Source organism: Ochlerotatus camptorhynchus, unplaced genomic scaffold (genome assembly GCF_037179485.1).
Source record: "Ochlerotatus camptorhynchus isolate MF236.1 unplaced genomic scaffold, CSIRO-AGI_Acam_v1.1 ptg000432l, whole genome shotgun sequence".
In the NCBI taxonomy this organism is placed as follows: domain Eukaryota; kingdom Metazoa; phylum Arthropoda; class Insecta; order Diptera; family Culicidae; genus Ochlerotatus; species Ochlerotatus camptorhynchus.
Genome location: NW_027040918.1, coordinates 4822515 through 4849060, shown reverse-complemented (window position 1 = coordinate 4849060; position 26546 = coordinate 4822515). Strand labels below are relative to the sequence as shown.

The following is a 26546-nucleotide window of genomic DNA, read 5'->3' as shown; positions in this document are numbered from 1 at the left end:
AAAAGCGTTGCTATAGATTCGTAGAAATATTTCTGATCGATTGGTGATAAAAATTATTGAAGTTAGTCCAGAAGCAGCTGAGTTATTAATGTTCAAAATCTTTCATAATTTTGTTTCATGTTCCATTTTTGGTTTTCACAAAGTGTACCCCCAGTATAGAAATGAAAGACGTAGTCCTACGTCAAAAATACAATAATTATTTGCTCAACCTCCATGGCAATAACCCCCTTTGCTCCCCCTCAAATACGACCCTGGTCTGAAGCCAGCCACTTTTATTCGGTGAGGTATGGTGTATTGGATTTTGGGTTTTTACGACAGTAGGTATCAGATTTTCATTGCTGATAGATATTTATTTTATTATTAGGTACTTAGATGCTACCAAACCACTCAGGTCATATATACTAAATCAATGTTGGAGGTGGTGGCTCTTTTGACATTGTTATAGAGACTTTCAGCCATTGTCTGGTTCGTCTCTTTTGAGGTGGTGGTTCCGATTAACGGTGTGATTGAGATTCTTTTCAGATTGGCAAGGATTAAGTTATTAGATGTACGGGATTCAAACAAGTTACTTTTTGAAATTTATAATTATTTAACCTAAATTTTAAAAGGTATTATTTAAGTAATGGTATTACACATATCTTGTAAAACAAACAGCGCGGGATCTTTGCACTGTGAAACCCGATTGGTCCACAGGTCCTGTGGTTGACCAACCGGAACGGAATAACAACTGGTTCCCAGTAATCTTGAGCACAAAGAAAATATGCCATCACCATATCGATTCTGCTACCGAGTGGTCATATAACGGTCCTGTTGATATCCGAAAATACCGGAAAATTGTCAATTCCTGAAAGTAGACCTACAGATCCGCGATTTTTCTAAAGCAGAGCATAGCAGATATGGCCATCTCGATATCGATTCTGCTACCGGGTGACCATAAAACGGTCCTGTGGATATATATCGGGAATGACCGGGGAAATGGTCTGCCTCATGCTGAACTGATTATAATATCGAGGTTTTAGACTCTGAGGTCGATATTCAAAATAATCATTTTGTCCAAAAATAAATTGATTATTTTGCTTTTGAGGATCGCTTCTGATTTTGACAATTTGGGTTGGATAATCAAACGCATATTCACTGATGTATAATGAACTCATTTCAAGCTGAACGTTGCATTAGGTCCTAAGTAACATTGATCGATTCTCTTCGTCGACAATGTTACTATGGACCAAATTCAAATAGTGGCTCAATCTTAAAATTTGGCAGCCAAATGACTGAGAACCAGTCGTGTCAACATTAATTAACACGCATTTAGCACGGGACTTTTCCGGATTATTCCGTTCCGATTGGTCAACCACAGAGCGAATCGGGTTTCCAATTAAAAGTAGATATCCCTTTCGAATGATGGCTGAATCATAATGATTGACAAGTTTCATTTTTATACCTATGATCTTGACCTTTTTTTACCTACGGGATGAGTACTTAAGGGGGTTAGATTTTGATAAGTTCTTTAGTGGGAATGACACTGATGAAGACTGCACATTGTAGTCGAAATACGTTTCTGTCATGGATACCAAAATTAATTAAGTGGAATTAAATGGAAGATAACCTTTTTGCTGTTTTATTTATTCAAAATAACCGTTGTATAGCGTCCTATGTTAATTAATATTGAACACAATGCACCATACAGGAAGCTCCTCCAAGCTAAACACGCTTATCGTGGCAACAAACAAAAAAAAATGACGACAAACGGTAGACTGTTTTACCCTTGGAAAAGGCCACAATAAACGGCTGAAACGTCGGGCACTGCACAACTAACTGTTTGGATTACCCTAAACTGAGAAAGCCAAAAAAAAAACGAAATCTCATACAACCAGTCGAACAACCAAATCAGTGAGTATAATCACAATCTTCCTGTCAGTAAGCAAAAACGGTTGCTTTAAGGTCACCGAGCCACTTGCATTACAACCCATTATTTATGATCGAGTTGTTGTTGCAATGCAACTCTAAAATTATTTATTACAAAAAGGACTGGGATTCATCCCACGATTTTCTGCTTGGTGGGAGCCGATCTGATGTGGTCTGAATTAATGATCTGTTCCCGTCGCAATTCAGCAGTGTCGAGAGGTTTGAATTAAAGCAATAACAAAATTACTACATAATTATATCAACTTATGTAATTATTAACAACTGTTGCTATAATCTTGTTTCATGGGCCCGGTGTGAAAAAAAAAAATTCTTTAAGAACTTCTTTTTTTTAATATAGAAAAGGATTTGAATTCTTCCCGATACACAACTTGCATTAAATAATGGATCATAACATTTGATCAGGTGCCGTAATCATGTGAAAGTATAGTCCAAGAAGTGCCTAACAACTTTACCGCAGAAAGTTTGGTGATAAAATGTTCCTAAAAAAAGTTATAACTGTTAAAATATATATGGTTTGAAATAAATGCCTATAGTCACTTTTCCTGGAAAATGGAAGTCAGATTCCAAACTAAAATAATTTCATAGTTTCTTATCTTATCGATTTGGTATACGATAGCTCTATCTCATATGCGTAGTTGGAGAGGGGAAGGGGGCTAACTACACCCACTACCGCCCCCCTCACTCATATTAATGGTAACAAAGTTTCAAACTGAAATAGCTTCGGAGTTTCTCATCTTGTCAAGTTGGTATGTGTCGTGACCGGACCGAGGTTTCCAGCCTTGACCACGGCTACACGAATCAATGGTGCAGTACTCCCACGGATGCGGTTGGTTCCACTGTTGCTGCTGCTGTTTCTTCTGCTTCCGTCTCCTCCAAAATTCGTTACAAGAATGCCGTCAACGAGCTTAGGTACCTCATATACACTCCGAATACGGTGGGTAAAAAACTTTACGCCGACTACGAAGCTAGCGCACAGTAGTGGTGCCAAGGGTATCAAAACACGCGCTTTTTTATTTACTCTGAAATGGTTGATTAAAGGTACTAGGTGTCTTTTGAAAAGTTTCGGGTAACAACATTCCTTCTTATGGTAAAAGAAAATTAAAGATTAATCCACCTAAAATTGAGATGCAAAATTATTTTTTTTAATATGATGAGATGCAAGATAATTTTGTCCGGAAAAGCTGTAGAGAACATTACTGTGAACAACTTTGCTCAAGACTATAACTTGCTAGTTCTTATAACTGATGAGATATAAAGGTTTTTTTTGTGGAGACATCGTTAAAATCAATTTTGTACCTGTAACTTTTTCTACAATTTTTCTACATGTTTGGCATGTTCTGCAAAGATGTTAAAAATATCAAAATACATATCTTTTCACAAGACTGCAAATTGCTATCATTATTATTTGAAAAGTTATTTACATTTTTTGGTTGAAAATTACCCAACTTCCAATACCAATAACTTCTAAACGGGCAAAAACGAGCAGGCCATTCTTTGAGCAATTGTAAGTACAAGAAAATGCAATGAAATGGAGAAGAAACCAGACCGCCCCCACGTGACCCTTAACCGAAATACTGGCATTGAAACTTGTCACTTTTCAGAATTTGAAATGGCGATTTTGTGAAACCACGGGACTGTTATCGAGTAGGTGTGAAAAGAGGCATACAAATGGATAACCAAGCAACCTGGGTTATTTATAGTGGCTAACAAAATGACTCGGTGTCAAAACCAGACCACCCCCACACGACCCTTAACTGAATCGCTTACATACTTTACATATTTTTCGATTTTGTCAATAAACAATACCAAAATCATTAATGTTTAATGTTTATTACGTTCCGATTCAAATTGTACAAATCTCAAAGAGCGCTTGCAGTTTCCTCTTCGTCGATATCGCTGTTCTCGCTGTTGTCATCTGTGATGGCCAAAAGTTGCAGAGCATTCTCTGGAAAACTTTCTTGTGTGGTGGGTTCTGTATTGCTTGGTAGCTTTGTTTTTTGCTTTTCTGGGCCTCTTCAGATAGTTGCCCAATGGGTATTAGAAAAGAAGAAATCACATTCGCCCCGTGTATGAGCACTTTATGAACAAACACGGGGAGATAGTACCATGGATATTGATCGACTAGTTTACGAGCCGTTTCTATTCCGTAGCTTTCGAACCTCTCGCAGTTAATTTCGTAGCCTGATGATACTATAAGAGTTATTAGTTGAATACACATTTATCCAAGTATTCATATTATTTATTACATGACGTTAATTTCCAACATGAGAGAACTACCGAAAAACAAAAGTGAGGTGTGCTTCGGGGATGCTCTGTAACTTTTGGCCATCACAGATGACAAATCGAAAATATGTAAAGTACATAAACGATTCAGTCAAGGGTCATGTGGGGGTGGTCTGGTTTTGACACCGAGTCATTTTGTTAGTCACTAGAAATAACCCAGGTTGCTTGGTTATCCATTTGTATGCCTCTTTTCACACCTACTCGATAACAGTCCCGTGGTTTCACAAAATCGCCATTTTAAATTCTGAAAAGTGACAAGTTTCAATGCAAGTATTTCGGTTAGGATCACGTGGGGGCGGTCTGGTTTCTTCACCATTTTATTGCATTTTCTTGTACTTTCAATTGCTCAAAAAATGGCCTGCTCGTTTTTGCCCGTTTAGAAGTTATTGATATTGGAAGTTGGGTAATTTTCAACCAAAAATGTAAATAACTTTTCAAATAATAATGATAGCAATTTGCAGTCTTGTGAAAAGATATGTATTTTGATATTTCTAACATCTTTGTACAACATGCGAAACATGTAGAAAAATTGTAGAAAAAGTTACAAGCACAAAATTGATTTTAACGATGTCTCCACAAAAAAAACCTTTATATCTCATCAGTTATAAGAACTAGAAAGTTATAGTCTTGAGCAAAGTTGTGCACAGTAATGTTCTCTACAGCTTTTCCGAACACAATTAATTTGTATCTCATCATATTGAAAAAAATAATTTTCCATCTCACTTTTAGGTGGATTAATCTTTAATTTTCTTTTACCATAAGAAGGAGTGTTGTTACCCGAGAAACTTCTCAGAAGACACCTAGTACCTTTAATCAACCATTTCAGCGTAAATAAAAAAGCGCGTGTTTTGATACCCTTGGCACCACTGTGCAGCGTTGCCAGATTGTTTTAAAGCTTATCGGTATCAAAGGTATTAAAAAATTGGTATTTATCGGTATTTACTATTTAACTAATTTTATATTTTTGCCGTTTTTGAAAGCAAACATTTTAACGATGGTGACGACTGGGACTTATTTAACGGCTTTCTCAGCCTTAAAACACTCTTTAATTTTTGTTTAATCTAATTTTTAAAATTATCGTTGTCCTCAAGTGGTGATCAAAATTGCGACCAAGTAGTTTTTTCAATTGAATATTTATTTATTTGATCACCATCTTCGACTACGTCGTACAGACTCATTACTTAAAACCTAATTTAATCTAAACGCCTTATTCTAGCACTAAACACATGTTTGGTCAAAATAAAATCAAACTCGCTACAAACATCATTAAAGGAACGCAAACAAGAATTAAAACAATTATTGAATCCAAAGTTCGTTCTGTGAAATGGAATTGCAATCATTAAATAAAACCAAAATATGGAAAATCAGCCACAACAACGACTAAACTATTGACAATAACGACAAACAATATTTTCCCTTGAAACAAAAAACCACAATCCATGGACAAAATGTCGGGCAGATTACATCGTAGTCATTGCAGTGTTATAAGACTGAGAAAACCTTTAATCAAAGCAAAATTATAGCATCCTTGAAGTTCCGGATATTCTGAATGTTCTGGACTTACCAGAGGATGGCCCCATGATTATTTAGGTCCATGTTTATGTCATGACCCCAAATTCTTTCTTATATTGCAGTTCCACATGCTTTCGAAAAAACCGTAGAACTCTAGGATCTGTTTCGAGGATTGACCATTTTTAAAGATGTCCAAGATCTTCCGGAGGACGGTCCGATGGCCTTCTTGGTACATGTTTATGTCACGACCGCAAAATAATTTATATATGACAGTTCCAAGTGTTTTCGAAAAAACCTTGGAGCTCTAGGATTAGTTTCATACATTGACCACTTTTACGGATTTTTCGGATCTTCCGGAGGACGGTCCGATGGCCATTTGGGTCCATGTTTATGTCACGATCCCAAATTCATTCTAATATCACAGTTCCTAACGTTTTCAAGAAAACCACGGAGCTCTAGGATCAGTTTCGTGAATTTTCCACTTTTACGGATGTTGCGGATATTCCGTTCATGTTTATGTCACAACCCCTAATTCTTTCTATCATCACAGTTCCTAATGTTTAAGAAAAAACGCGTAGCTCTTGGATCAGGATCGTGGATTTACCACTTTTAGGGATGTTCCGGATCTTCCGTTGGACGGTCCGATGGCCATCTGGGTCCATGACCCACATTCATTCTTATATCACAGATCCTAATGTTAAAAAAAAACGCGGAGCTCTATGATCAGTTTCATGGATTGTCCACTTTTACAGATGTTCCGGATCTTCCGGAGGACGGTCCCATGGCCATCCAGGTACATGTTTATGTTGCGACCCCAAATATTTTTTTATATCACAGTTCCTAATGTTTAAAAAAAAAACCGCAGAGCTCTAGGATCAGGTTCATGGATTGATCACTTTTACGGATGTTCCGGATTTTTCGGAGACCGTTCCGTTGTCTCCAGCATCTATATTTAGGAACCATGACTGTATTCTGGCTAATTGTGAGCATTTGTGCCCATTAATCTAAATTACAGATCTTGCGCCACTTGCAAAACCCTACAAACACACCTTTCAAAAAAACGTTTAAAAACTCTTTTCGCTTTTTTAAAAAAGTAGACGACTCTATTTTCAATCTTTTTACAATCAAAATCATCTACAAACCCTAGGAATTCTAAAGGCACCAAAATTTTTGAAATTCATTCAGAAATGGCTAAGTTATGTCATTGCAAACTTGCCGTTACACGTTTTTCGGAGGCATCGTATTCGGAGTATTAACCTATCAAAATTCTTGAACCAATGAAATTTCGTTTACATACCAAGAACAACATGTGAAAGGGCATAGAAGTTTTTTGTAAACAAACCTTCTTATGCCCTTTTCTCGCTACCCATATGACACTAATGCAAACCATCTACATCACCGAATAGGGGAAACTTTCCCCTTCGCAGTGATGTTGTTTGGTTTGCGTGGGCGATCCTCGGTTGGCAAGAAAATGGCCTACAAAAGTTTGTTTAAAAAGGGAGAGAGGTTTTTTACAAAACGCTTGTATGCCCTTTTCACATGTGGCTCTTGATACGGTCTATCACGCTTCACGCTCACTCGATTCTACTCATTCTTTATTTCACACTAACTCTACACGGCTAATGAGAACGACCCAAATTTGAGTTTAGTTCACTCATAATCGCGAATCAGAAAATTGACGAAAATTTTATTCAGTCTCGGAGTAGTACCAATAGACTGAGTGAATCCAATCTTTACTTTTCTCAAATTCGAGAATTTTTCCCTGGAAAATCTTGGAAAAACCTGGGAAAACATGAGGCAAATTTACTCATCGCCGAGTTCCTGCACTTTTGGCGATTATGAGTGAACAAAACTCAAATTTGAGTCGTTCTCATTCGCCTTGTATCTAACAATTGCTCAATATCATAGGCGTAGTTCAAAAGGGCTGAGCTTTTCCTTCAACTGGTCTATTAAAAATTAACAACAAAAAAAGAACTACTCATCAAAGAACTACTCATAGGAAAATATGCTATGAAAATCAATGGCTAAAAATTTCTCATCTGAAACTGCTCCAGCACGGCGAATGAGAACGGCCCAAATTTGAGTTGAGGCTGATAATTAAGGCAACGATTAAAGATTTGAACTGGACTAAAGTCAAGACAAATATTCTAGGTATAACAAAAACAGGAAATACACTGAAAATTAAAGTTCATATCAGCTTGTCATTTGTATGACCATATACTTTACTAACAGGAATTATCACTTACCCTGTGCTAATTCTTAGAAAGCTCTCATTTAACAACTGTGGAAGTGCTCAAAGAACACAATAAAACCAAAGAAGAAAGTTATTGACAATAGTTTTGAGTACTTTTAAGTGACGTGAAAATAACTCCCAAAGTAAACAGACTTCAAACTGTTGGTCACTGTGGGTGAAGCTACATTATAATTTCAATTTGAAGTCTGAAAACTAATGCACTGCAGCAGCAAACCCTTATAAGATTGGTTTAATGATGTGTAATCCAATAAGTACCACGTTCCACTTAGGATCGATGGTAAGGTGGGATATTTAAACAACCAGCTCGAGAAGGTTAAACGACGTTAACTTATAAACCGCAAAAGTGGAAAGTATGTAGGTACATATATAAAAATTAACGTTCCGTTTTGCCGCCTTCTCATCGTTAAAAGTTGCCTTCTCCACCCATTTCAACCCTTTTGCATATTGAATTCTGCCTTCTCCCTTGAAAAATCCATTCGCTCCACAGCGAAAATTAAACATTATGAAATTGTTCTCTTCGCTCGCTACCGCTGCTGCTGGCTTCTTCGACGGAAATGGAAATTTATCCGATTATAAGCATAAGCACACGTATGTAGTGCAGACGCCCACCGCACCCATCATCGTGTCGTCCTAATGAGCATACACCATTAACACTCAGCTGACACACGTCCTACTACTCACATCCGTTTCTGATTTTTTTTTTCCTTTCCTTTATCCCACCAGCTGCTGGATGAACGAAAGTCACGCGATGTGGTTGCTGACGATTCCGGTGTGCTTCTCACTCATTACCTCGCTCGTGTTCCTCGTCAACGTGGTCCGAGTTCTGCTGACCAAGCTGAACTCCACCTCGCCCAATCCGGCCCCGCTCGGTCTGAAGAAAGCCACTCGAGCGACACTGATTTTGGTAATCCATGTGCTATTCCCATAAGTATTGACATAAATGATCATTTTCACACCCTTCCTCCGATCAGATTCCGCTGTTTGGTCTGCAACACATCCTGCTGCCGTTCCGTCCGGACAAGGGATGCGAGCTGGAACGCTACTATCAGGTGGTGTCGGCGGTGCTGATTAGCCTGCAGGGTGCGTGCGTTTCCTGTTTGTTCTGTTTCGCCAACCACGACGTGATTTTTGCCATCAAATGTCAGCTGAGCCGGTGCTTCCCGGAGCTGGTGCACCATCCGTTCCGCGAGAGCTACAACGGGGGCCAACCGGCGACGCAGAGCCGCGATATGGTCGTATGACTGTTGGGCTTCCGGCGCGGAACGAAGACGACCGGAAGTCACGAGGTTATCGACGATTGCATCGAGGGAGGGGTTTAGATGGTGACGCGGGGATTCAATGTACAAAACTGAACAAATAAACCAAATATTTTGTGGGTGTTATCTGTGGAACGGGAGACCTATTCGAGAGGAAGATATCCTATATTTTCGATGTGTTGATCGGATAGATGTGGTTTTATGCTAATGGTGAATTTTATCGAAATCGTTGAACCTGTAGTAGTGAATGAAAATTGTGCCAAATTTAAATTGAAGAGATAAACCCATCCAATGAATGTGAACTCCGTGGAGAAATTCTGAAATATCAATATAATTAAAAAATGAAGAATACATAAAGTGCATATTACTATCGATAGTTATGAAGAAGATCACCATGTAACCCTAAGAGAACCTATGTTTTAGAATTAGCCGAATAAGTTACTCTGCTTTCACACACGTGTAATTTCACACGACATTTCATGTAAATTTAAGCACAATATCGCATAAATCAGCAATCTTGTATACAAACTTGTAAGCAATTAAGCTCAATATTAAACGGGATGAGATTTTACGCGACAGTTAAAATTCGGAGCTTTTTGCTGCGTGCTTGTCGGATAGAAAACTTGTTAGAACCAAATCTACTTCAATTAGACTCTTGCTGTCATTTGTGACAACTGCCCAACTTGCCGTCCCCGTTCCGCTTCCGTTCATATCACGTTTTATATCCACTTGATCGGGAATGGCTTCTAGTTTTAGATTTAAAGGTTGTGCGTAATTTTTGTTCTATTTAAAATATAGTTACAAATTTTTAGGGGTCAAATTAAATGATTTTTAGGATTTGTCCCTGCGCATTTTGACGTAGAACTACGTCTTTCTTTACTATACTGGGGGTCACATTACGAAATCGAAAATGTGGTATGTAACGAAAATGAGTAAGTTTTCAATTGCATATTTCTCAAAATCATTATTGAGAAATATGTCATGCAATATGTAATTCGACGTAGAATTCTAGATAGAGTTGGAATAAGGGTATAACAGATTTTGAAAACAATGATTACTTTCGATGACTTTTAGATAGCCAAGTCTCGCCAACGCAAACCAACTCGGGGAAGACTTCCTCTACCCGACGGTTATGTTGGTTTACGTAGGCGTGCCTTGAATTTCTAGACATCATCGAGATAAGTCATTGATTTATAATCTTGTATAAAAACTATCTAATGTTTAACGAAAATCATTCATAAGTCACGCTCAGGCATGGAAAATCATTTACATTCATTTCATGCAATCATTTACATTCATTTGCCTCTAACTTTTTTCGTCAACAGTATTCCGCAAAATGATGTACAGAGCTTTTGTAGGTTATGTTATTAGCTACAACTTTTGCCCATTACTCAAATCTGTATCTCTTATGCATCACGAATTAGAACGGGCAGAAGTAGTTACTGTTTTTCAGTGAATGTAAAATACATTCACTGAAAAACAGTAGTGGCTTCTGTTCGCTCTGGTTCGTCATACATAAGAGATACGGATTTGAGTTGCTAACAAAAGTTGTAGCTAATAATAAAACCTACTAAAGTTCCATAGACTATTTTGCGGAATTCTGTTGATGAAAAAAAGTTAGGGGCAAATGAATGTAAATGAATGCACGAAATGAATGCAAATGATTTTCCATGCCTGGTTACGCTTATGAAATTCATGTGTGACGTTAATAAGTCGTTTATTTGCCTCAGTGTATGAATTTCATTAGTATAACTTATGAATGATTTTCATCAAACATTAGATAGCTCTCATACGCCTTTAACCATTTCATTTTTCCAAGCGTTTAAAGACGAGTGGACAACACACGGGCCCCGTAATCTCAACGTTCATGGTTCGGTTTCCAGTCCGCTCCATTTTATAATTTTTTTGTCAACATTATTTTTCATAAGGCAAATTAATGAAAATCATACGGATTTCTTGTGGCTTAAATTCATAAGTGGTTCTTATGGAATTCTTACGTTCTTTTGCCTATGATCTAAAAATGCTCTTTCACTTCTGTTTGGAAATGAAAGTGCTATCTCGCAACAGTGTGTGTGATCCCGCACGGGTAGAACATTCTGTGTGGCATATATTAGCGCTAGTGTAAGCAGGTCTTAACTTGACGCTTAACGAGTCAGAAAGCCATGTGTGCAGCCCTCCGTTGTAAGCGCAGCAGTTCAATGCTGGTAAACAGAGGTATCTATGGCAACGCTTCATAAACACACACGGGCAACTCTCCACTCTCTTTCGGACCAGCTCTTCACAAGGTAAGTTGCACATTGGCGATCCTGCCAGATTTAACTAAGCCATATGGAATGTTCCATAAGCTCATTTGGTTTTCTATCATAAAGAGGCCACGCTTATATCAATCGGTTTAGAATAACCGTAGCCTTCACGCACCGCAAAAAAAAATAATGGAAACTGCTAGATCCGGTTGATTCGTTTATAAACGACGCCAAATCTGCCTTATTCGTCTTAAGACGACGCCATTGCGAAAAAAAAAAACTACCAAGCCTGCCTTAATCGTTTCCAAACGACGCCATTACAGAACACACAAAATCTGCTCAAATCGTTTCAAAACGATGCCACCGTGAAAAAAACTCAAATAAATAAACTGCTAAATCTGCCTCAATCGTTTCAAAACGATGCCAAAAAATAAAATAAAAAGCCTTAATCGTTTCAAAGCGACGATTTGCAAAAAAAAAAATCAATTGGCCTCAATTGCTTGAAAATGACGCCACGATCCCTATTACAAAACAAAAAAATAACGCATACTTTACATTTTACCAGCATTATCTAATGCATATCAGTACGGATGCACCAACAGGACCGTTTGACACAGGAAATTGACGTAATGGACAGTAGCACTAAAAAAAAAAAAAAAAAACGGAATGCAACCGGGGGTGGGAATCAAGGGTGCCTTGAAGGTCCGTTCGCTATCCAACGACAAAATGCTGGTGAACGACCATCTGGCCAACTCAATGTTCTCCACACCGGTGTCCTCGCAGAAGATCCACCGTGAAGCTGGTCAGCTGACGAAGTTGAAAAGCAGCCGCTTTGCACTGCCTTCGTCCATCTAGCAACTGAAGAATGCCGAAGCTTCTAATTGTATTCAACCTGCCATTGTATGAAGGGCCAAAAACGGTTTGGGTGAATCCGTGCGCAACATCGCCCACTTCCCTAATAAAAAATAACCATAAACGAACGATAACCCAAATCATTGAACTATTCCACAAATGGTTTGGATGATACCCAGAACACGTCGTTAAGCAAATTAACCATACAATTTTTATTAGGGTTGCATCCACGGAATAAATGAGAATCTCCTTCCAACAACAGGATCATACAACCGGTCAAAACACAGGCCATCCAACAGGAGGATGTCCCAATGAGTGGGGGAGAAGAGCCCACCTTCTTTTCACGAAATGTAAACGACAGGGAGTTGGCATTTCGACTCTCCCCATCCATTTCGCGTCAATCGGGTGCCCTGGTGGTCCGTCCTGTCCACAACATTTAATGTTTAATATAACAATGGAATGAAAGTTAAGAAAAAATAAAGGAATGATATCACCCGGTATGTTACCAAGAAATCCATGATATCACGTTAATCACGAAGATTTCTAAGAGCTCCATAGATATGCTGCCACTATATCTTCAACAGGTGTTAAAAACAGCACTCTCGCCTTTCGTTCCTCACAGCAGCGTAAACCCCCATCAACCACGAAACACACTCTAGCTGCTCCAACTAGAGGGATCTCAGCAGAGAAAACAAGGCCTGCGTCCACTTTTCATTTTCGTGACACAACGGCTTCAGTTCACTAGTACACAGTCTACCAACATTTTGTTATAATATGGACCAACAGGTCTGTGCCATAAAAAGGGAGAAAAACATTTTGTTATACGGCAAACATCCCACATTGCGCCCCAGAAGTCCCAGCATCCAATCGGGTCAGTTTTTCTCCGAGCAACTATGAGATTAATTGAAAAATCATCCATTTCGATTTTTGAACGAGATTCCTAACATCCTTAACAGTGCTCCCATTGATCTTCATGATGATGATAATGATGTCTGAGCAATGGTGCATTCACGGCTGAAAAGGAAAACCGGGTAAAATTCTTTTTTTTATGAGGAGAGAGGGACATGTGTGGCATATATTAGCGCTAGTGTAAGCAGGTCTTAACTTGACGCTTAACGAGTCAGCAAGCCATGTGTGCAGCCCTCCGTTGTAAAGCAAACCCCACACGCATCAATATATTGACGCGAAGGGGAATTATTGACTATAATATTGATGATGTGAATTCAGAAATATTGTCAATCTCGATATATTGACGTCAATATAGCATGTATTGACAATACGATTATTGTCAATAAAAGCAATCGTGTAGGGTTCACTTAAGCGCAGCAGTTCAATGCTGGTAAACAGAGGTATCTGTGGCAACGCTTCATAAACACACACGGGCAACTCTCCACTCTCTTTCGGACCAGCCTGGGTACTGCGGAGTCGACCAATTTTATTTTGCAAGCCAATGGAAAACTGCTTGAAAATTTTCTCAAGTTTAAAATTGGTTTGCTCTTTCTTTGTTGATTCCCGCCATAAAGCTCTGAGCCAGGAGTGCTCGAGCCTCCATGACTCTATCAAAGTTTGTTTCGCCAAAGTATGTTTTACTGTAATTGAAAACTCAGCTGCCTCATAAAAACTATGCTGGTTTTTATACTTTCATCACTAAGCCTGTTGGTTTTTATCTTTGAGTTTAAAATTAAGAATGTGTTATGAAAAAATATAGATCATTTTTATGAGATTACAATGCTTGACGGTAGATAAAAACAGTAACTGCATTTGCTGCTTCTGAATGTTTGGCTCCCGTTTGACAGTTCACACTGGCTCCCAAGTGACAAGCAGCTTGAGTGAGTCCGCAGTACTCAGGGACCAGCTCTTCACAAGGTAAGTTGCACACATTCCTACACTCAAAAAATTCTACACGTCATCATCATGTGTCTCGCACTTAATTTTGCGCTTATTGTGAAACACATCCATTTCATTTGTGAATCTTATGCTATGAACCATGCCTGAACACTGTGGATTTGAATTGTGACACACTTGGATTCTATGTGCCTCATAGCTTTGCACATCATAGTTCAATATTCTACTTTATCGACTTCTACTTTGTCGACTATAAAAATGAATCGACAAATATATAAACAAAACTGCCAGAGGCCAGAGCTTTCAGATATATTTTTAATGGGTCTGATTTGGGATTCGATCATGGACTGTTGTGGTGTGCTGCTGTCGGAGTCTTCGTTCGACCCCATTGTGACACGGTTGTTCTCATATATGAGGCGGGTTGATAGGATAAAGTCACAACTCTTGTTTTCGATGTTTACCTTTCTGAGCAAGCAATTCACATCGCATTGAAATGCAAAAAAATTTAAATCCATCTGTTTTGAACAGTAGTGTGATTCAATGTGCAATACACTTGAATAGATAGTGAAAGATTTTCAACATTTCAAAGTTTGAAACACTAGAAATTAACGTGTATAACACATTGCACCAAGGTGAAATACACTTAAAGTAAATGTGATTGGGCATTTAAAAAATCAAGTGTTTAAACACTTCGTTGAAACGTGTGAAATTTTTCGAGTGTACGTTGTGTGATTTATAGATGGTGAAAATAAAACAGTTCGTTTATCGGGCCATCCTGCCATGGCAGAGGCATGCGAATTATTGAATTGATGTAGAATCTTGTAACCAGTCAGCCAGTTTTCAAGTAAAAGTGGCTTAAGCGCCACTCCCGAAGGAGACCACGTACCAGGGATAGGGTTGCCCGACCGTATGAGACCTTTCAGGGGAAGGCTCTGATTTTCCCAAATTTTGGGGCGGGAAGAAGGTTGGCTGATTGAAATGGTTCGAGTGCAAAAACATGCAACAAATTCCAAAATGCAACTACTAGGAGCGTGTGATCAACTGTCGGCCGGCGACGAGTCTGGCTAGCACGGCGGTTCTCATCACAGGTAAACCGTCTCGTTTCCCTCGGACCAATACGTATACAATTAGAGAGTTGCTCATTTGTTCTTCAGACTCGTCTCCTATCTACTCTCATTCTACCTTTCCATAGATCCCTATTCCTATCGTGCGGGTGTGTGTGCTTGGCTTTGGGTGCTTATTAATGAATCTAATTCACGTTCATTTATTCGTTGCTCTGCACCGGAAAGAATTTGGCGCAAAATCGAATTAGATCAAGTACGGTTTATGCTCGTACACCTCGTAACCGTGCATAGCAATGGTTACGTTTTGGAGTCACATGCGCATGGACACTCACAACATATAGTACATGTACTCACGACCTTTTCATTATTCTGGTGATAGACACCGCGCGTTCGACGAATGAACGGACGGGGTGGCGGTGAACTCTGCTACTTCTGCGTTGTTCGACAGCGGAGACCGCCGGAAGTCTAGATGCGTGCTACGTGCATCGGATGAACCGGTGCGTCTGATTCATCGACTCGTGGTCTTGCACGACGCGGTACGAGCGTCGGTATCCCTTTGGTCGTCACCAACGGGAGGAAAAACGTGTTGCTAACTGCTGGGCTGTTGAATGGCCGATCGCCTTGCCTAGGGTGCGTCGTTGATGTTCGCGTCGCTCTTCCGGCGTACTCCGGGAACTTTGAAGCTGACGGTGGGGTCAGAAATGGCCACGGATGGTTCGGTGTGGTGTGTTGGACGTATATCGGCACTGCCACGAATCTACATTCGGAAAATAACCATTGCACCACGCACGTGTCAGCACGGAATTACACCAAACAAATTGCATGTTCACTTTTACCTGCTTATTCACCAAAGCACAACCCGATAACACACAACCTGAGAAAATAGCACACACTTCTCACTTCTACGCTACGAAAAACTAAATGAAAGGATTTTGGTTAAATAAAGCTACACTAATCTAAACAGGTATCATGTCACCTTTTGGACAACACCACGGCGTGAGAACTACTTTGAGCCACTCCTGCCTCTTCCACGGATCAGTTCAAAGTGAACGAGACTAAGTTTGAAGATCCTCAGATTAACCGCGATATTGTAATCTTCGCTACCGGAAATCACGAAGTTAAAATTCGTGATACCGAAAATTTCTCTCACGCTCCCATTAGTTTCATTGCGCGCAATTTTTGCATCTCTTTCCAAAGAACGATTTCTATCCCCCAACCAACTTCGGCCCAAAACCAGGATGGGAGAGAAAATTAGGGAAAGGTCAACACATCTTGAAAGGATTTCCAACGGGTCGACGTTCGCGGTAGCTACGCGACGATCGAACAACCCAGCGCCTGTAGGCTGATACGAGATGATCAAAGCGATCACAAATGTGTGGGGAACTCATTTAATTTTACTTTGCGCATCTGTGTAACTGGTGAACAAAATGAATACACTCCCGGAAATAAATATAAAGACACATAAAAAAGCATGGCGCCTACCAAATATAAGAATCAGAGGAATTCTAAACCATGTATTTTTGGAAGCCACATTATCATGCTACTATATCACCCATATAAATAACCAATTGCATCATGTACGCAGGGGAAATAAATGGAAATGTGATTTTCTCCTTCGGAAATAAATATAAAGACACATAAAAAAATGTATGGGAAATTGATCATTTTCGAAACATTACTAAGCATGTCAACAATTCTTGTAGCACCAAAATAACCAAAGAGTTAGTTAAAGTAATAATTAAACTTAATTTCTGAAACGTTTTAAGCAGATCCAATCGCTAGAAGTTATAGAAAATTACAAAAAATCATTGGTTGATCAGCGAAGATTAATTAGGTGATACATACATTTAGGCGTTTTCCGAGTTAGAATGTGTCTTGAAATGTTCAAACAAATTAATAGGAAGATGGGAAGAGCGCGTAGGCCCGTCACCCCCTCACTTTTACTAGATATCAGTTTTAGTGTAACTAAATAAACACAGGTCATCTTCCTATTAATTTGTTTGAACATCTCAAGACACATTCTAACTCGGAAAACGCCTAAATGTATGTATCACCTAATTAATCATCGCTGATCAACCAATGATTTTTTGTAATTTTCGATAACTTCTAGCGATTGGATCTGCTTAAAACGTTTCAGAAATTAAGTTTAGTTATTACTTTAACTAACTCTTTGGTTATTTTGGTGCTACAAGAATTGTTGACATGCTTAGTAATGTTTCGAAAATGATCAATTTCCCATACATTTTTTATGTGTCTTTATATTTATTTCCGAAGGAGAAAATCACATTTCCATTTATTTCCGCTGCGTACATGATGCAATTGGTTATTTCTATGGGTGATATTGTAGCATGATAATGTGGCTTTCAAAAATACATGGTTTAGAATTCCTCTGATTCTTATATTTGGTAGGCGCCATGCTTTTTTATGTGTGTTTATATTTATTTCCGGGAGTGTATAACGGTAGGTATGTTAACACTACACTTGCGGCATTTGTGTGTTTGAACATTGAGCAGCACCGGATGCTCTCAGATCATGCGATTTGCTCAGTTTGTGGACTGAAGTAGCGCGGGGAGGAGGAAGGTGGAAAAATCGTGGAAGCCAATTTAAAGGAACCCAACTCAACAAGTGCTTTGAAGTTAAATTGCATTGCAATATATTGGAAACGAGACCTATTCTAGTTGGAGGGCACCATTTAACGGGACAAAACTATCAAAATGGCCGCTTCATGGTATAGTGCAACTTGATCAACCAGAGACCAGTGCTGGGTGCTGTCAACAATGTCAATTGACGTAAGATATTGGCGTTGACGGCGACTCATATGAGAAAATCTATAAGCAAACGTCAGACTGTACGTGAAACATGGCGGACTTTGTACTATCCATGGAAAATTCCCATAAGAAACTGACAATCTTTGCTAGAAGAGATAATTTTTCGACGGTGCCGTCAGCGCCATGTGAATATCACTAAGAAAAGTTGAAAATCTTTCCTTTATCTCAATAAATCAACTTTTTCGTATAACCGCTGCATTGCTTAAATATTACTGATGAGTTTTCAAAAGATCGGTACTCGATTAGCTGGCGTATATATGAAACATGTGAGGTAGAAATTTGAATATCAGTGGTCCCTTGACGATATCAATGTCATTTGCGCACTGACATTGAGGCGCATGATATTGATATTCTAACTGTGTGAAATGATACTGACATCAGGTGGCTAGTGAAATTCAGTATTTTGTAGATATACTGTGTATGCACTGCCAGAGATCTCCACCAGAGACAATGAGAATTTTCGGTTGAGGGAATAAGAGAGGGAGGGTAAGCAAATTTTCACAATATTAAGAATTATTAAAAAATGAATAGAAGAGTTGACTAGCATCCAATCAACAGTCAATATTCCGGATTTTAGATTTTAGATCAAAACGCATGCCTGAAAAATAATTAACTACTGATCCCGCTAAAGAAACTTAATCAAATTAGGGTAATTTGTCAATTGTTAATCACACGCCTTTTGATATTTAAAGAATTTATGAGGATGAAAACGTTTTCTAATAAAGCTTCGATCGCGTTTCATGAAACATTTCCAGAGTTCATTTGCAATTTAATTAATCTTTTGAATGTGTCGCAGAGCCCAATTGTTGCAGGCACTTTTTGCTGTTAAATTCAAATAATTGCATACTCTGCATATAAGTAGTGCACACACATAAAATATGGCTTACTGCAACTTAGGATGCAATTCTTCAGCAAGAATAATCCTTCAGATGATTAACGTAAAATTCAGGTATATTGTACTCATGGTATCAGATATTATATTTAGTAGCTGTTTTATTTTTTCCCTTGATTTGTTTTCCGTCGATCTTGTTTTCCGTGCTGAGCACCAATGCTACCAACGCCAGGGAGGCAGCTCCCACACCTGGACCCTACCTATCGACCCATAAACTTATGAACCGGGATCCAACGGCTTTACTTCCCTATGCCTCCGAACACTTCTTCTTCTTCTTCGCATTTCAAGCTTATTGCATATCGCATATTAGCTTATTGCGTGCTCTCAACTTAGTGTTCTAGATGCACTTCCACAGTTATTGATTGAGAGCTTTCGATGCCTGTACCATTTTTGCATTGGTATAATTGTGTGGCAAGTCCAATCATACTTCTATGCCCAGGAAAGTCGAGAAATTTTCCAACCCGAAAAATTCCTAGACCGGACCGGGAATTGAACCCAGCCACCTCCAGCATGGTCTTGCTTTGTAGCTGCGCCTTTACCGACTGAGCTAAGGGAGATCCTCAAAGCCTCAGAACACCCTCATAGATAATAATCCAGAACTAAGCGTTATACCGAAGACAACAAATCAAGAAGACTAGCAACTCTTCCATACGAACGCTATGAGACAGGTACAATCGCGTCATCTGCCGCTCAAAGGTAAATGCTTCGAACGAATTTGATAGCAAAGATTACATCTTCAGAAGGAAGGTATGTGTATTTGCTCATTTTTCTATGCGTTGCTTCCACCTTCACTCAAACGCAGCGCTATTGTATGTGGTCTTCTTGATATGATATCTTTGGTTATACTTATAGACAATAATCCAGAAATAAGCGTCTAAATACGATCCAATTATTGAACATTAATGGGTTTTCTTTAAATTTGACATGGTTGATGGGTGTATTGCAACAGATAGTTGAATGGACATTTTTCTGTAAAGTTAATTGAACTTTAATCTAATCATAACTTATTTTGCAACTGATGATTAATAGCTAAACAAAATAAGCATTCATTTGAAATCATATCTAGTCATCTGCATCATACGGAGACGGAGAGGAAGATAACGACGAAGTCACCAACGAGCAACTCGTAGCAGTGCCTACTGGATACACTCTGTAGCCTGCTAACTGGTTACATTTTGTTTTTTTTTTATATATTTTGTAAATATGTTATATTTGAGTTTGATTTATTAAATTGAAATTGAAATCTAAACCACAGAATTGAACAACTTTAGAATCCACCTCCCTTTATGAACATCCCTATTCCCCTATTCCCACCCTACATAAATCTTCCACTTCCATCATGCTTTACCACCAGCCAAGGGGGGGAGGTGGCTGTCAAATACGAACAATCGCCGCCTACCTCGCATAACTGGATCCAAACGTAAACAAGCCATAGAGATTAGTGACGTTTAAAGCACGCACACTTGCGGGTGCACCGCCGTGTAAAGTTGTTTATTATTTTCCTCTGGCTAACCTAAAATATGTATGAAATTAGATCTGCCAAAATGAGTTTGACAGCGATTTGTTATGTATTTTCCTCGGATTTTCACTAAAACGTTCTCACATATCGCACCAATACAACCGGACGTGAAAATCTCTATAAGAAACCTACAGGGTTTGTGTACGTTTGGAACAAGTCCCCGGCAAGGTGACAGATAACCTTAGTTTCACGTACCCACTTGCAAATAGTAGATGTCACCACACAACGTAAACAAAGGGACTGCCCTTCACCGCCGCAACGGTATTTCTCTATGGGAAGGCAACTTTTTGTTTCACCATGTGTGGATATCAAACAACAAACAAGAATGCCATATGGAAAGAGCGAATTTATGATTTTCGTGGTGAAATGAAATAAATCCAAACAAAAACAGATTGATGGAGGTTTGTCTTATATAATCAAATGGAAATAAAAACACATTGGTATAGTCAATACACAAAGGACACAATAGAATCATGTTTCTGAGCATACTTGTGCGATGAAGACTTGCAATAAAAAACCGTATCAATAAAAAGAGTTTACTTCCCCATCTTTCTATTGAGGGGTGAAAAAAAAATATACAAAATTGATTCTTATTCGCGGTGAGTAGCAGGTTTGCTGTTTGAACAATAACATTTCGTATATCGATTTAAACATGAAGAAATAAATAAAATAAATTAAAATAAGCGTCTCACAAAAAAAGATATTCATAATTTGCTTCTAAAACGAATAAATTTCAGTGATTGCCTTTTGTTACACCCGTCCGTTTCATTAACATTGTTCCCCACCAACTTGAAGTTTCAAGAAACAGATGAGGCTATCTGTTTTTATGTTCAGTATTTTATTAACTGTACATCATTTCCGCATTCGCCCTATTCAGATAACACTTCTGAAATTTGTGAGTTTGACAGAACCACCAGCACCAAATTTTCGGGGTACACTGGAAATGTACTGGACTTGTCAAGTTGCCCCCGGGTTGGTTTGGAACGAATTTCATACAAGAATGATCAGTAGGCTGATTTGACAGCACGTCCCACCCCAGCCACCAGCAATCACAGTTGACCACAACAAGAAACGTCATTGAGCGTGTAGTAGAGACGATCAGCATCGAGGCCGATAAAACTGCTTGTCACCGTGAGATCAATCTCTATTAGGTGAACACGCAATTCACGACTTTTTTGTAACAAAATTTAATCCGCCAGTGAACGAAAATTTGTGCGTCCGGTGCGCCGCCAGAAGAATAAAATCAAGGCCATCGCCACAAGAAGAGGTAAGTCAACGCCATCGGATCGAGTGTGCGGGTCCCTCCATTTTGATCATGGCGATGCCCGATGCCTGCCAGCCGTCCCATGCCTCGTCAACAAAGCAGTAATGTGCCAGGTGACGCTTAATCCCTTCCCTAATCCCGAACTTCTAACAAACACCTCATACGAAGCATGAATTTAAAAAAGAAAATGAATACACTAAATTAAAATAAGTAACTCCGTTTAGCCCTTTATTTAATTACGCAATTCCCTATTTCCTCTATCACTCTTTTGTTGTTCACCTTGGATAGTTTTTGGGAAGTACTTCCGCCCAATTCCTTTCTGGAGCAGGTTAAACGCAATGAGGTACAGAGAGAGGTGGCGCAGATCGTGAAATAGGGTTGTATTAGTAAACCAAAAAATCAACGTAAACGCAAGTAGTGACGTCACTACTTGCGTGTACTTGCGTGTATCGTACAGTGGTTGTGTGAGTGATTGCTTCACCTCGGTAATCCAGCTCATTGGGTTAAACGACCCTAAATCAAGGGAAAAAGCTTGGAGAGGGACAAACAAGTAGTCTCTAGACAAAAAGACAGCCTAACAACTCGGTTGACGAAATGCAAGGATTGTCGGAGAGGCAGTTCGGATTTCAAAAAGGAAGAGCAAAAGTGGATTCAATTCGGACAGTTGTCGAGAGAGCCGAGAAGGCGTCGAAAAAGAAGTGGAAAGGAGATCGATATTACGCCGTGATAACGATCGACGTCAAGAATGCTCTAGCTGGGAGTCCGACGCTACTTCCTGAACCGGGTTCTGATCTACGAGCTAAATATGGGACAGAGATCGATTAGGATCACGGTGGGAATTCCACAAGGCTCCATCCTTGGTCCAACACTCTGGAACGTGATTTTAAAACGGCGGTCTAACGCTGAAGCTACCCAAACGAGTTGAGATCGTTGGTTTTGCAGACGACGTCGTTTTTCGGTAACAGGCAAGACGCTGGGATAGATGGAAATATCGGTGACCGAGGCGGTCGACATGATTGGAAACCTAATGCATAGAGCGAAGCTGCAGATAGCCCACAACAAAAACGAGGTGGTATTGATCGTTAACTTTAAAGCGCTGCAGCCAGCGGTCAGAAATTACCGTTGGGGAGCACGCAATAAACTAGAAGTGCGTGTTGAAATGCCTGGGAGTGATGGCCGACGACCGTGGGTAGCGAAGGCTATCAAGCTATCAACGCGGTAGCCAGAATCATACCGAACATCTCGGAACCAAGCAGTAGCAATAGACGGCTCCTGGCTAGTATATTTACGTTGACACTGAGATATGAAGGTTCAGCCTTGGTTGCAGCCAGAGTTGAAAAATGTTGAACTTATATTTTGAAAATCACAATAAGATATACATCAGTGCAAAAATGTTCACTGAAATTCATTCCTTGCTTTCTTAACGCAGGTCATTATGATTTGACGTTTCAGTGAATTTCTCACTTTCGGTTTGTTTTGTTGTTATCTTTCTCATTCAACACGCGTGAACTCTTGTTGTTAATCCACGATTGTCGGTTTTAGTACCCTCTTATTTCTATTTTCTATGCAGAATATTCATTTCATCTTGGATTCACGGAAGATAAATATAGAAAAAAATCGCATTCATTTGCGCACAGTGATTTTTTTCACCAGCAGTAATTTGAAGCGTGCTGTAAAACTTTCGTTTTCGCGTGAAGTCGTATTAGTTTTAATTAACTGTTAATATATGATACGCATCCCTGTTTTCTCCATCATCACTTGACGATGGCCTCGACAAGCGGAGAAAACAGCAAGAAACGTAAACGAACGCTAATCGATATAGCCTCCACATTTATCTTGAAGGATGGAGCAAAAGCTTTCTGCAACATCGACCCCGCAGGCAACTGTAAATACGTTCAAGCTAGGTTTGACGTAGGAAACTTCATCCGTCATTTCCGACTTCGACACGACGAGCTGGCGAACTCAAATGGCCTGTTGCAAGGTTTCGATCCGACGGCAAAGAAGCCAAGAGTCATCCCAAAATGTCCCATTCCTATTGACCAGCAGCTGCTCATTGAATCTACGGTAAACCTAACAACCTACCATCAGCTTCCTTTGTCATGTTTTGAGTGGGAGGGCTTCAAAGATCTTTTGCAACCGATCACAACAGCTCTCGGATGTACTTTGAATCGATCCACAATGCGGGAGCACCACACCAAAATTGCGATGCGCTTGAAAGAAATATTGAAGGAAGAAATGCACGGAAAGCTAATTTGCCTAAAAGTAGATTCCGCGGCCCGGCACAACCGTCACATTTTAGGAATAAATGTTCAATATGCTGTAGGTGACAAAGTGGTTATTCGTTCGCTCGGTAAGTGGTTTAACTTGTCCTTATTTTTTTCACTAACACACACATACACATGCACGTACTCACGCATTCCGAAGCATGATACCTGGTCATAATTAATCTTTCTTTGCAATGCATTTCTTCCAGGAATGATTCAAGTAAAAGAAAGCCAGACAGCAGCTTTTTTGAAATCGAAAGTTATGGAAACGTTGGCTGAATACGGACTGTCTGTTGAACAGATTTTCTCAGTGACCTGTGATAACGGGGCCAATATGTTGGCAACCGTTAGAAAACTGAAGCACGAATTGGAGTTGACCCTTTTTGAGAAAACTGATGGAGATGACGGTGAAGAAGGTCAGTCAGCAGAAGAATCAAAGCGTGACATCAGTGAAGAGCTATGCATTGAATTCCAAGAAAGGATTAATCTCGTGAGATGTGCCGTCCACACTCTCCAACTCGCAATATTGGACGTTGTGAACAAGTCCAATGAATCCGTCAAGAGCCTCACTGATGTTGCCAAGAAGTGCAAAAATGTCAAATATCGCACCTTCTTCGAGTTCCACACCGCGTCGTACCCCCCCGTTTGGAGCCAAACAAGATGGGGTGGTATGTTTAAAATGGTCGAATCATTCAAAGATCAAAAAGTTTTCTTCACGACACTTGCCGATCAATTTCCCGAGCTTGGTATATACAAAACAGTTTTCCAAAATAGTACTCAAACACTCATCTATAAAACATTCCGTATTTCACAGATCTTTCAAGCCTTTGGACATTTGTAGACCATTATTATGATGCGTTCAAGCCGTTGTACATCTGCACCAAAAAAATGCAGGAGTCACATGTATCCCTATCTGATTTCTACATGGCTTGGCTCATGGCCACAAGTGAAGTCCAAAAGGTTACCGATAATCCTTTTGTTCCTGCTTTAATACAATCATTGAGGACCAGATTGGATGCGTTGCGTCATTCAAGAGCATTCAAAATGGGATTGTTTCTCGATCCCAGATTCAACTACCATGCTTCAAAATTATTCACGGGAGATGAAAAAGAAGAAATACAGGTATAATATCACCAACACACACACATAAGCGCGCGTGCGTATTACTTGCCTGGTATTCGTCCTAAATTAAAAAGTGTGACTTTAATTTCAGAGATACATAACTGAAACTTGGGAACGGATCCGTCAACTTGAACCAACATCCACCAACATGAACAATGAATCGTTGTCGGGATCTACTGATGAATTTGATCAATACCTTACTAAAATGTTCGGTGGTTCAATGGATACCAGCATCCAAGAAAACGCAACCAATTTCCTCCAGCAAGTCAAGTCCCTTGACTTGGAGCCACGCCAAAATCACAACTATAACGTCTGGAATCATTGGCTACGCCGTAAAACCACGCATCCTGAGCTCCACGCAGTGGCTATGATTGTGTTGTCCACACCCTCGAACCAAGTTTCAGTTGAGAGGTCATTTAGTGCCCTTGGACTGGTTCTCTCTAATCTACGAACAGGGCTGGCAGAGGAAACATTGGCAAATATCTTGATGATAAAACTAAACAAAAATTTGTTCCAGAAAACTATTCAGTCAGTTTACAATTGGAAGGAATATGTTGAAATTTCCGGTGACGAAACATCGATGGTAGTTTAATTTTGCTCATTTTTCTTTTCATTCCATTGTTGATTCAGAACCTTTTGTTTAGTCTCTTCAATTTGTTTATTTTGATATATGTTTTTATTCCAATAATCAATCAGAAGCTAACTTGCAGTTAAAGAGTAAATAAAACCAAAAGAGTAAAAATATGTTGAAACTATTTTCCAAAACCATGGAACAACCTACTCCAATCGCACACACCACATATTATGTTAAACAAGCACCCAATCTCGATTACTGTTCTCCGAGCGATCTATCACTGGAAACTATAGATGACAATTTCAGCAGAATACCAAGCCTACAAAGATGCGATTCCATCTTTGCTATAAAATAGTGGTGGAGCAAGTCCAAATACTCAGTCCGGAATTCACGTAAAACGTGAACAACATGTGTAAGGACCTTAGTGCCAAATGGAAACAATTGAATTCAAACGCCGATTACTCACCAGCCACAGAACGCATACGCAATCTAAGTACACCGTCTTATAGAGCTTATTTCTTCTTCCAGATGATGCTGTTGGTTTCCTTGAGTAAAACCTAATTCACGAAAAAGTCGCAGAGATGGAATCGCATCAACCTTCCCGATGTTTACATCGTTCACTATCAACTTGTTACATTTTTAATCGGAGACCACCTGAAGAAGAAAAATCAATATGAAAAACAGTCAAACTCTTATTAGACACACTAGGTCCCTCCGTATCTGCGGTGGGAGATACCAACCAAAATTTCTTTGTTGTCCTTCAACCAATTGAGTTGATTTTCTGTAGATAACTAGTTTGTTTCACTCTAATCACATATTATAAATCAGCTGAATTGCTTTAAGGGCAA

The 26546-nt window shown here is 39.4% G+C and overlaps 3 protein-coding genes across 3 annotated transcripts in view; 2 read left to right on the top strand and 1 right to left on the bottom strand.

Annotated features, from left to right (window-relative positions):
* The window catches only part of hec (hector), a 102158-nt gene extending 92903 nt beyond the window's left edge, over window positions 1-9255 (top strand). The window contains exons 8-9 of the mRNA XM_065234303.1: window positions 8699-8879; window positions 8947-9255. Coding sequence (XP_065090375.1) covers window positions 8699-8879; window positions 8947-9216 — 451 coding nt within the window. The 3' untranslated portion in view covers window positions 9217-9255. The remainder of the gene's footprint in view (window positions 1-8698; window positions 8880-8946) is intronic.
* Window positions 1-26546, bottom strand: part of LOC135711377 (nuclear pore complex protein Nup88-like) — a 489612-nt gene that overhangs the window by 189133 nt on the left and 273933 nt on the right. The window lies entirely within an intron of this gene.
* Window positions 23902-25716, top strand: LOC135711433 (uncharacterized). Its single transcript, XM_065234302.1, has 4 exons — window positions 23902-24088; window positions 24212-24748; window positions 24817-25124; window positions 25216-25716. Exons 1-4 carry the CDS (start codon window positions 23917-23919, stop codon window positions 25714-25716), a joined length of 1518 nt encoding a protein of 505 aa, XP_065090374.1. The 5' UTR covers window positions 23902-23916.

What these genes read in the sequence shown, in the direction of transcription:
- LOC135711433 (XM_065234302.1), top strand. Translation starts at nt 23,917, where the DNA reads ATGCGGGAGCACCACACCAAAATTGCGATGCGCTTGAAAGAAATATTG. An exon ending in CGATCAATTTCCCGAGCTTG is followed by an intron (nt 24,749 to 24,816) that starts GTATATACAAAA and finishes CGTATTTCACAG; the next exon opens with ATCTTTCAAGCCTTTGGACA. An exon ending in ATGAAAAAGAAGAAATACAG is followed by an intron (nt 25,125 to 25,215) that starts GTATAATATCAC and finishes CTTTAATTTCAG; the next exon opens with AGATACATAACTGAAACTTG.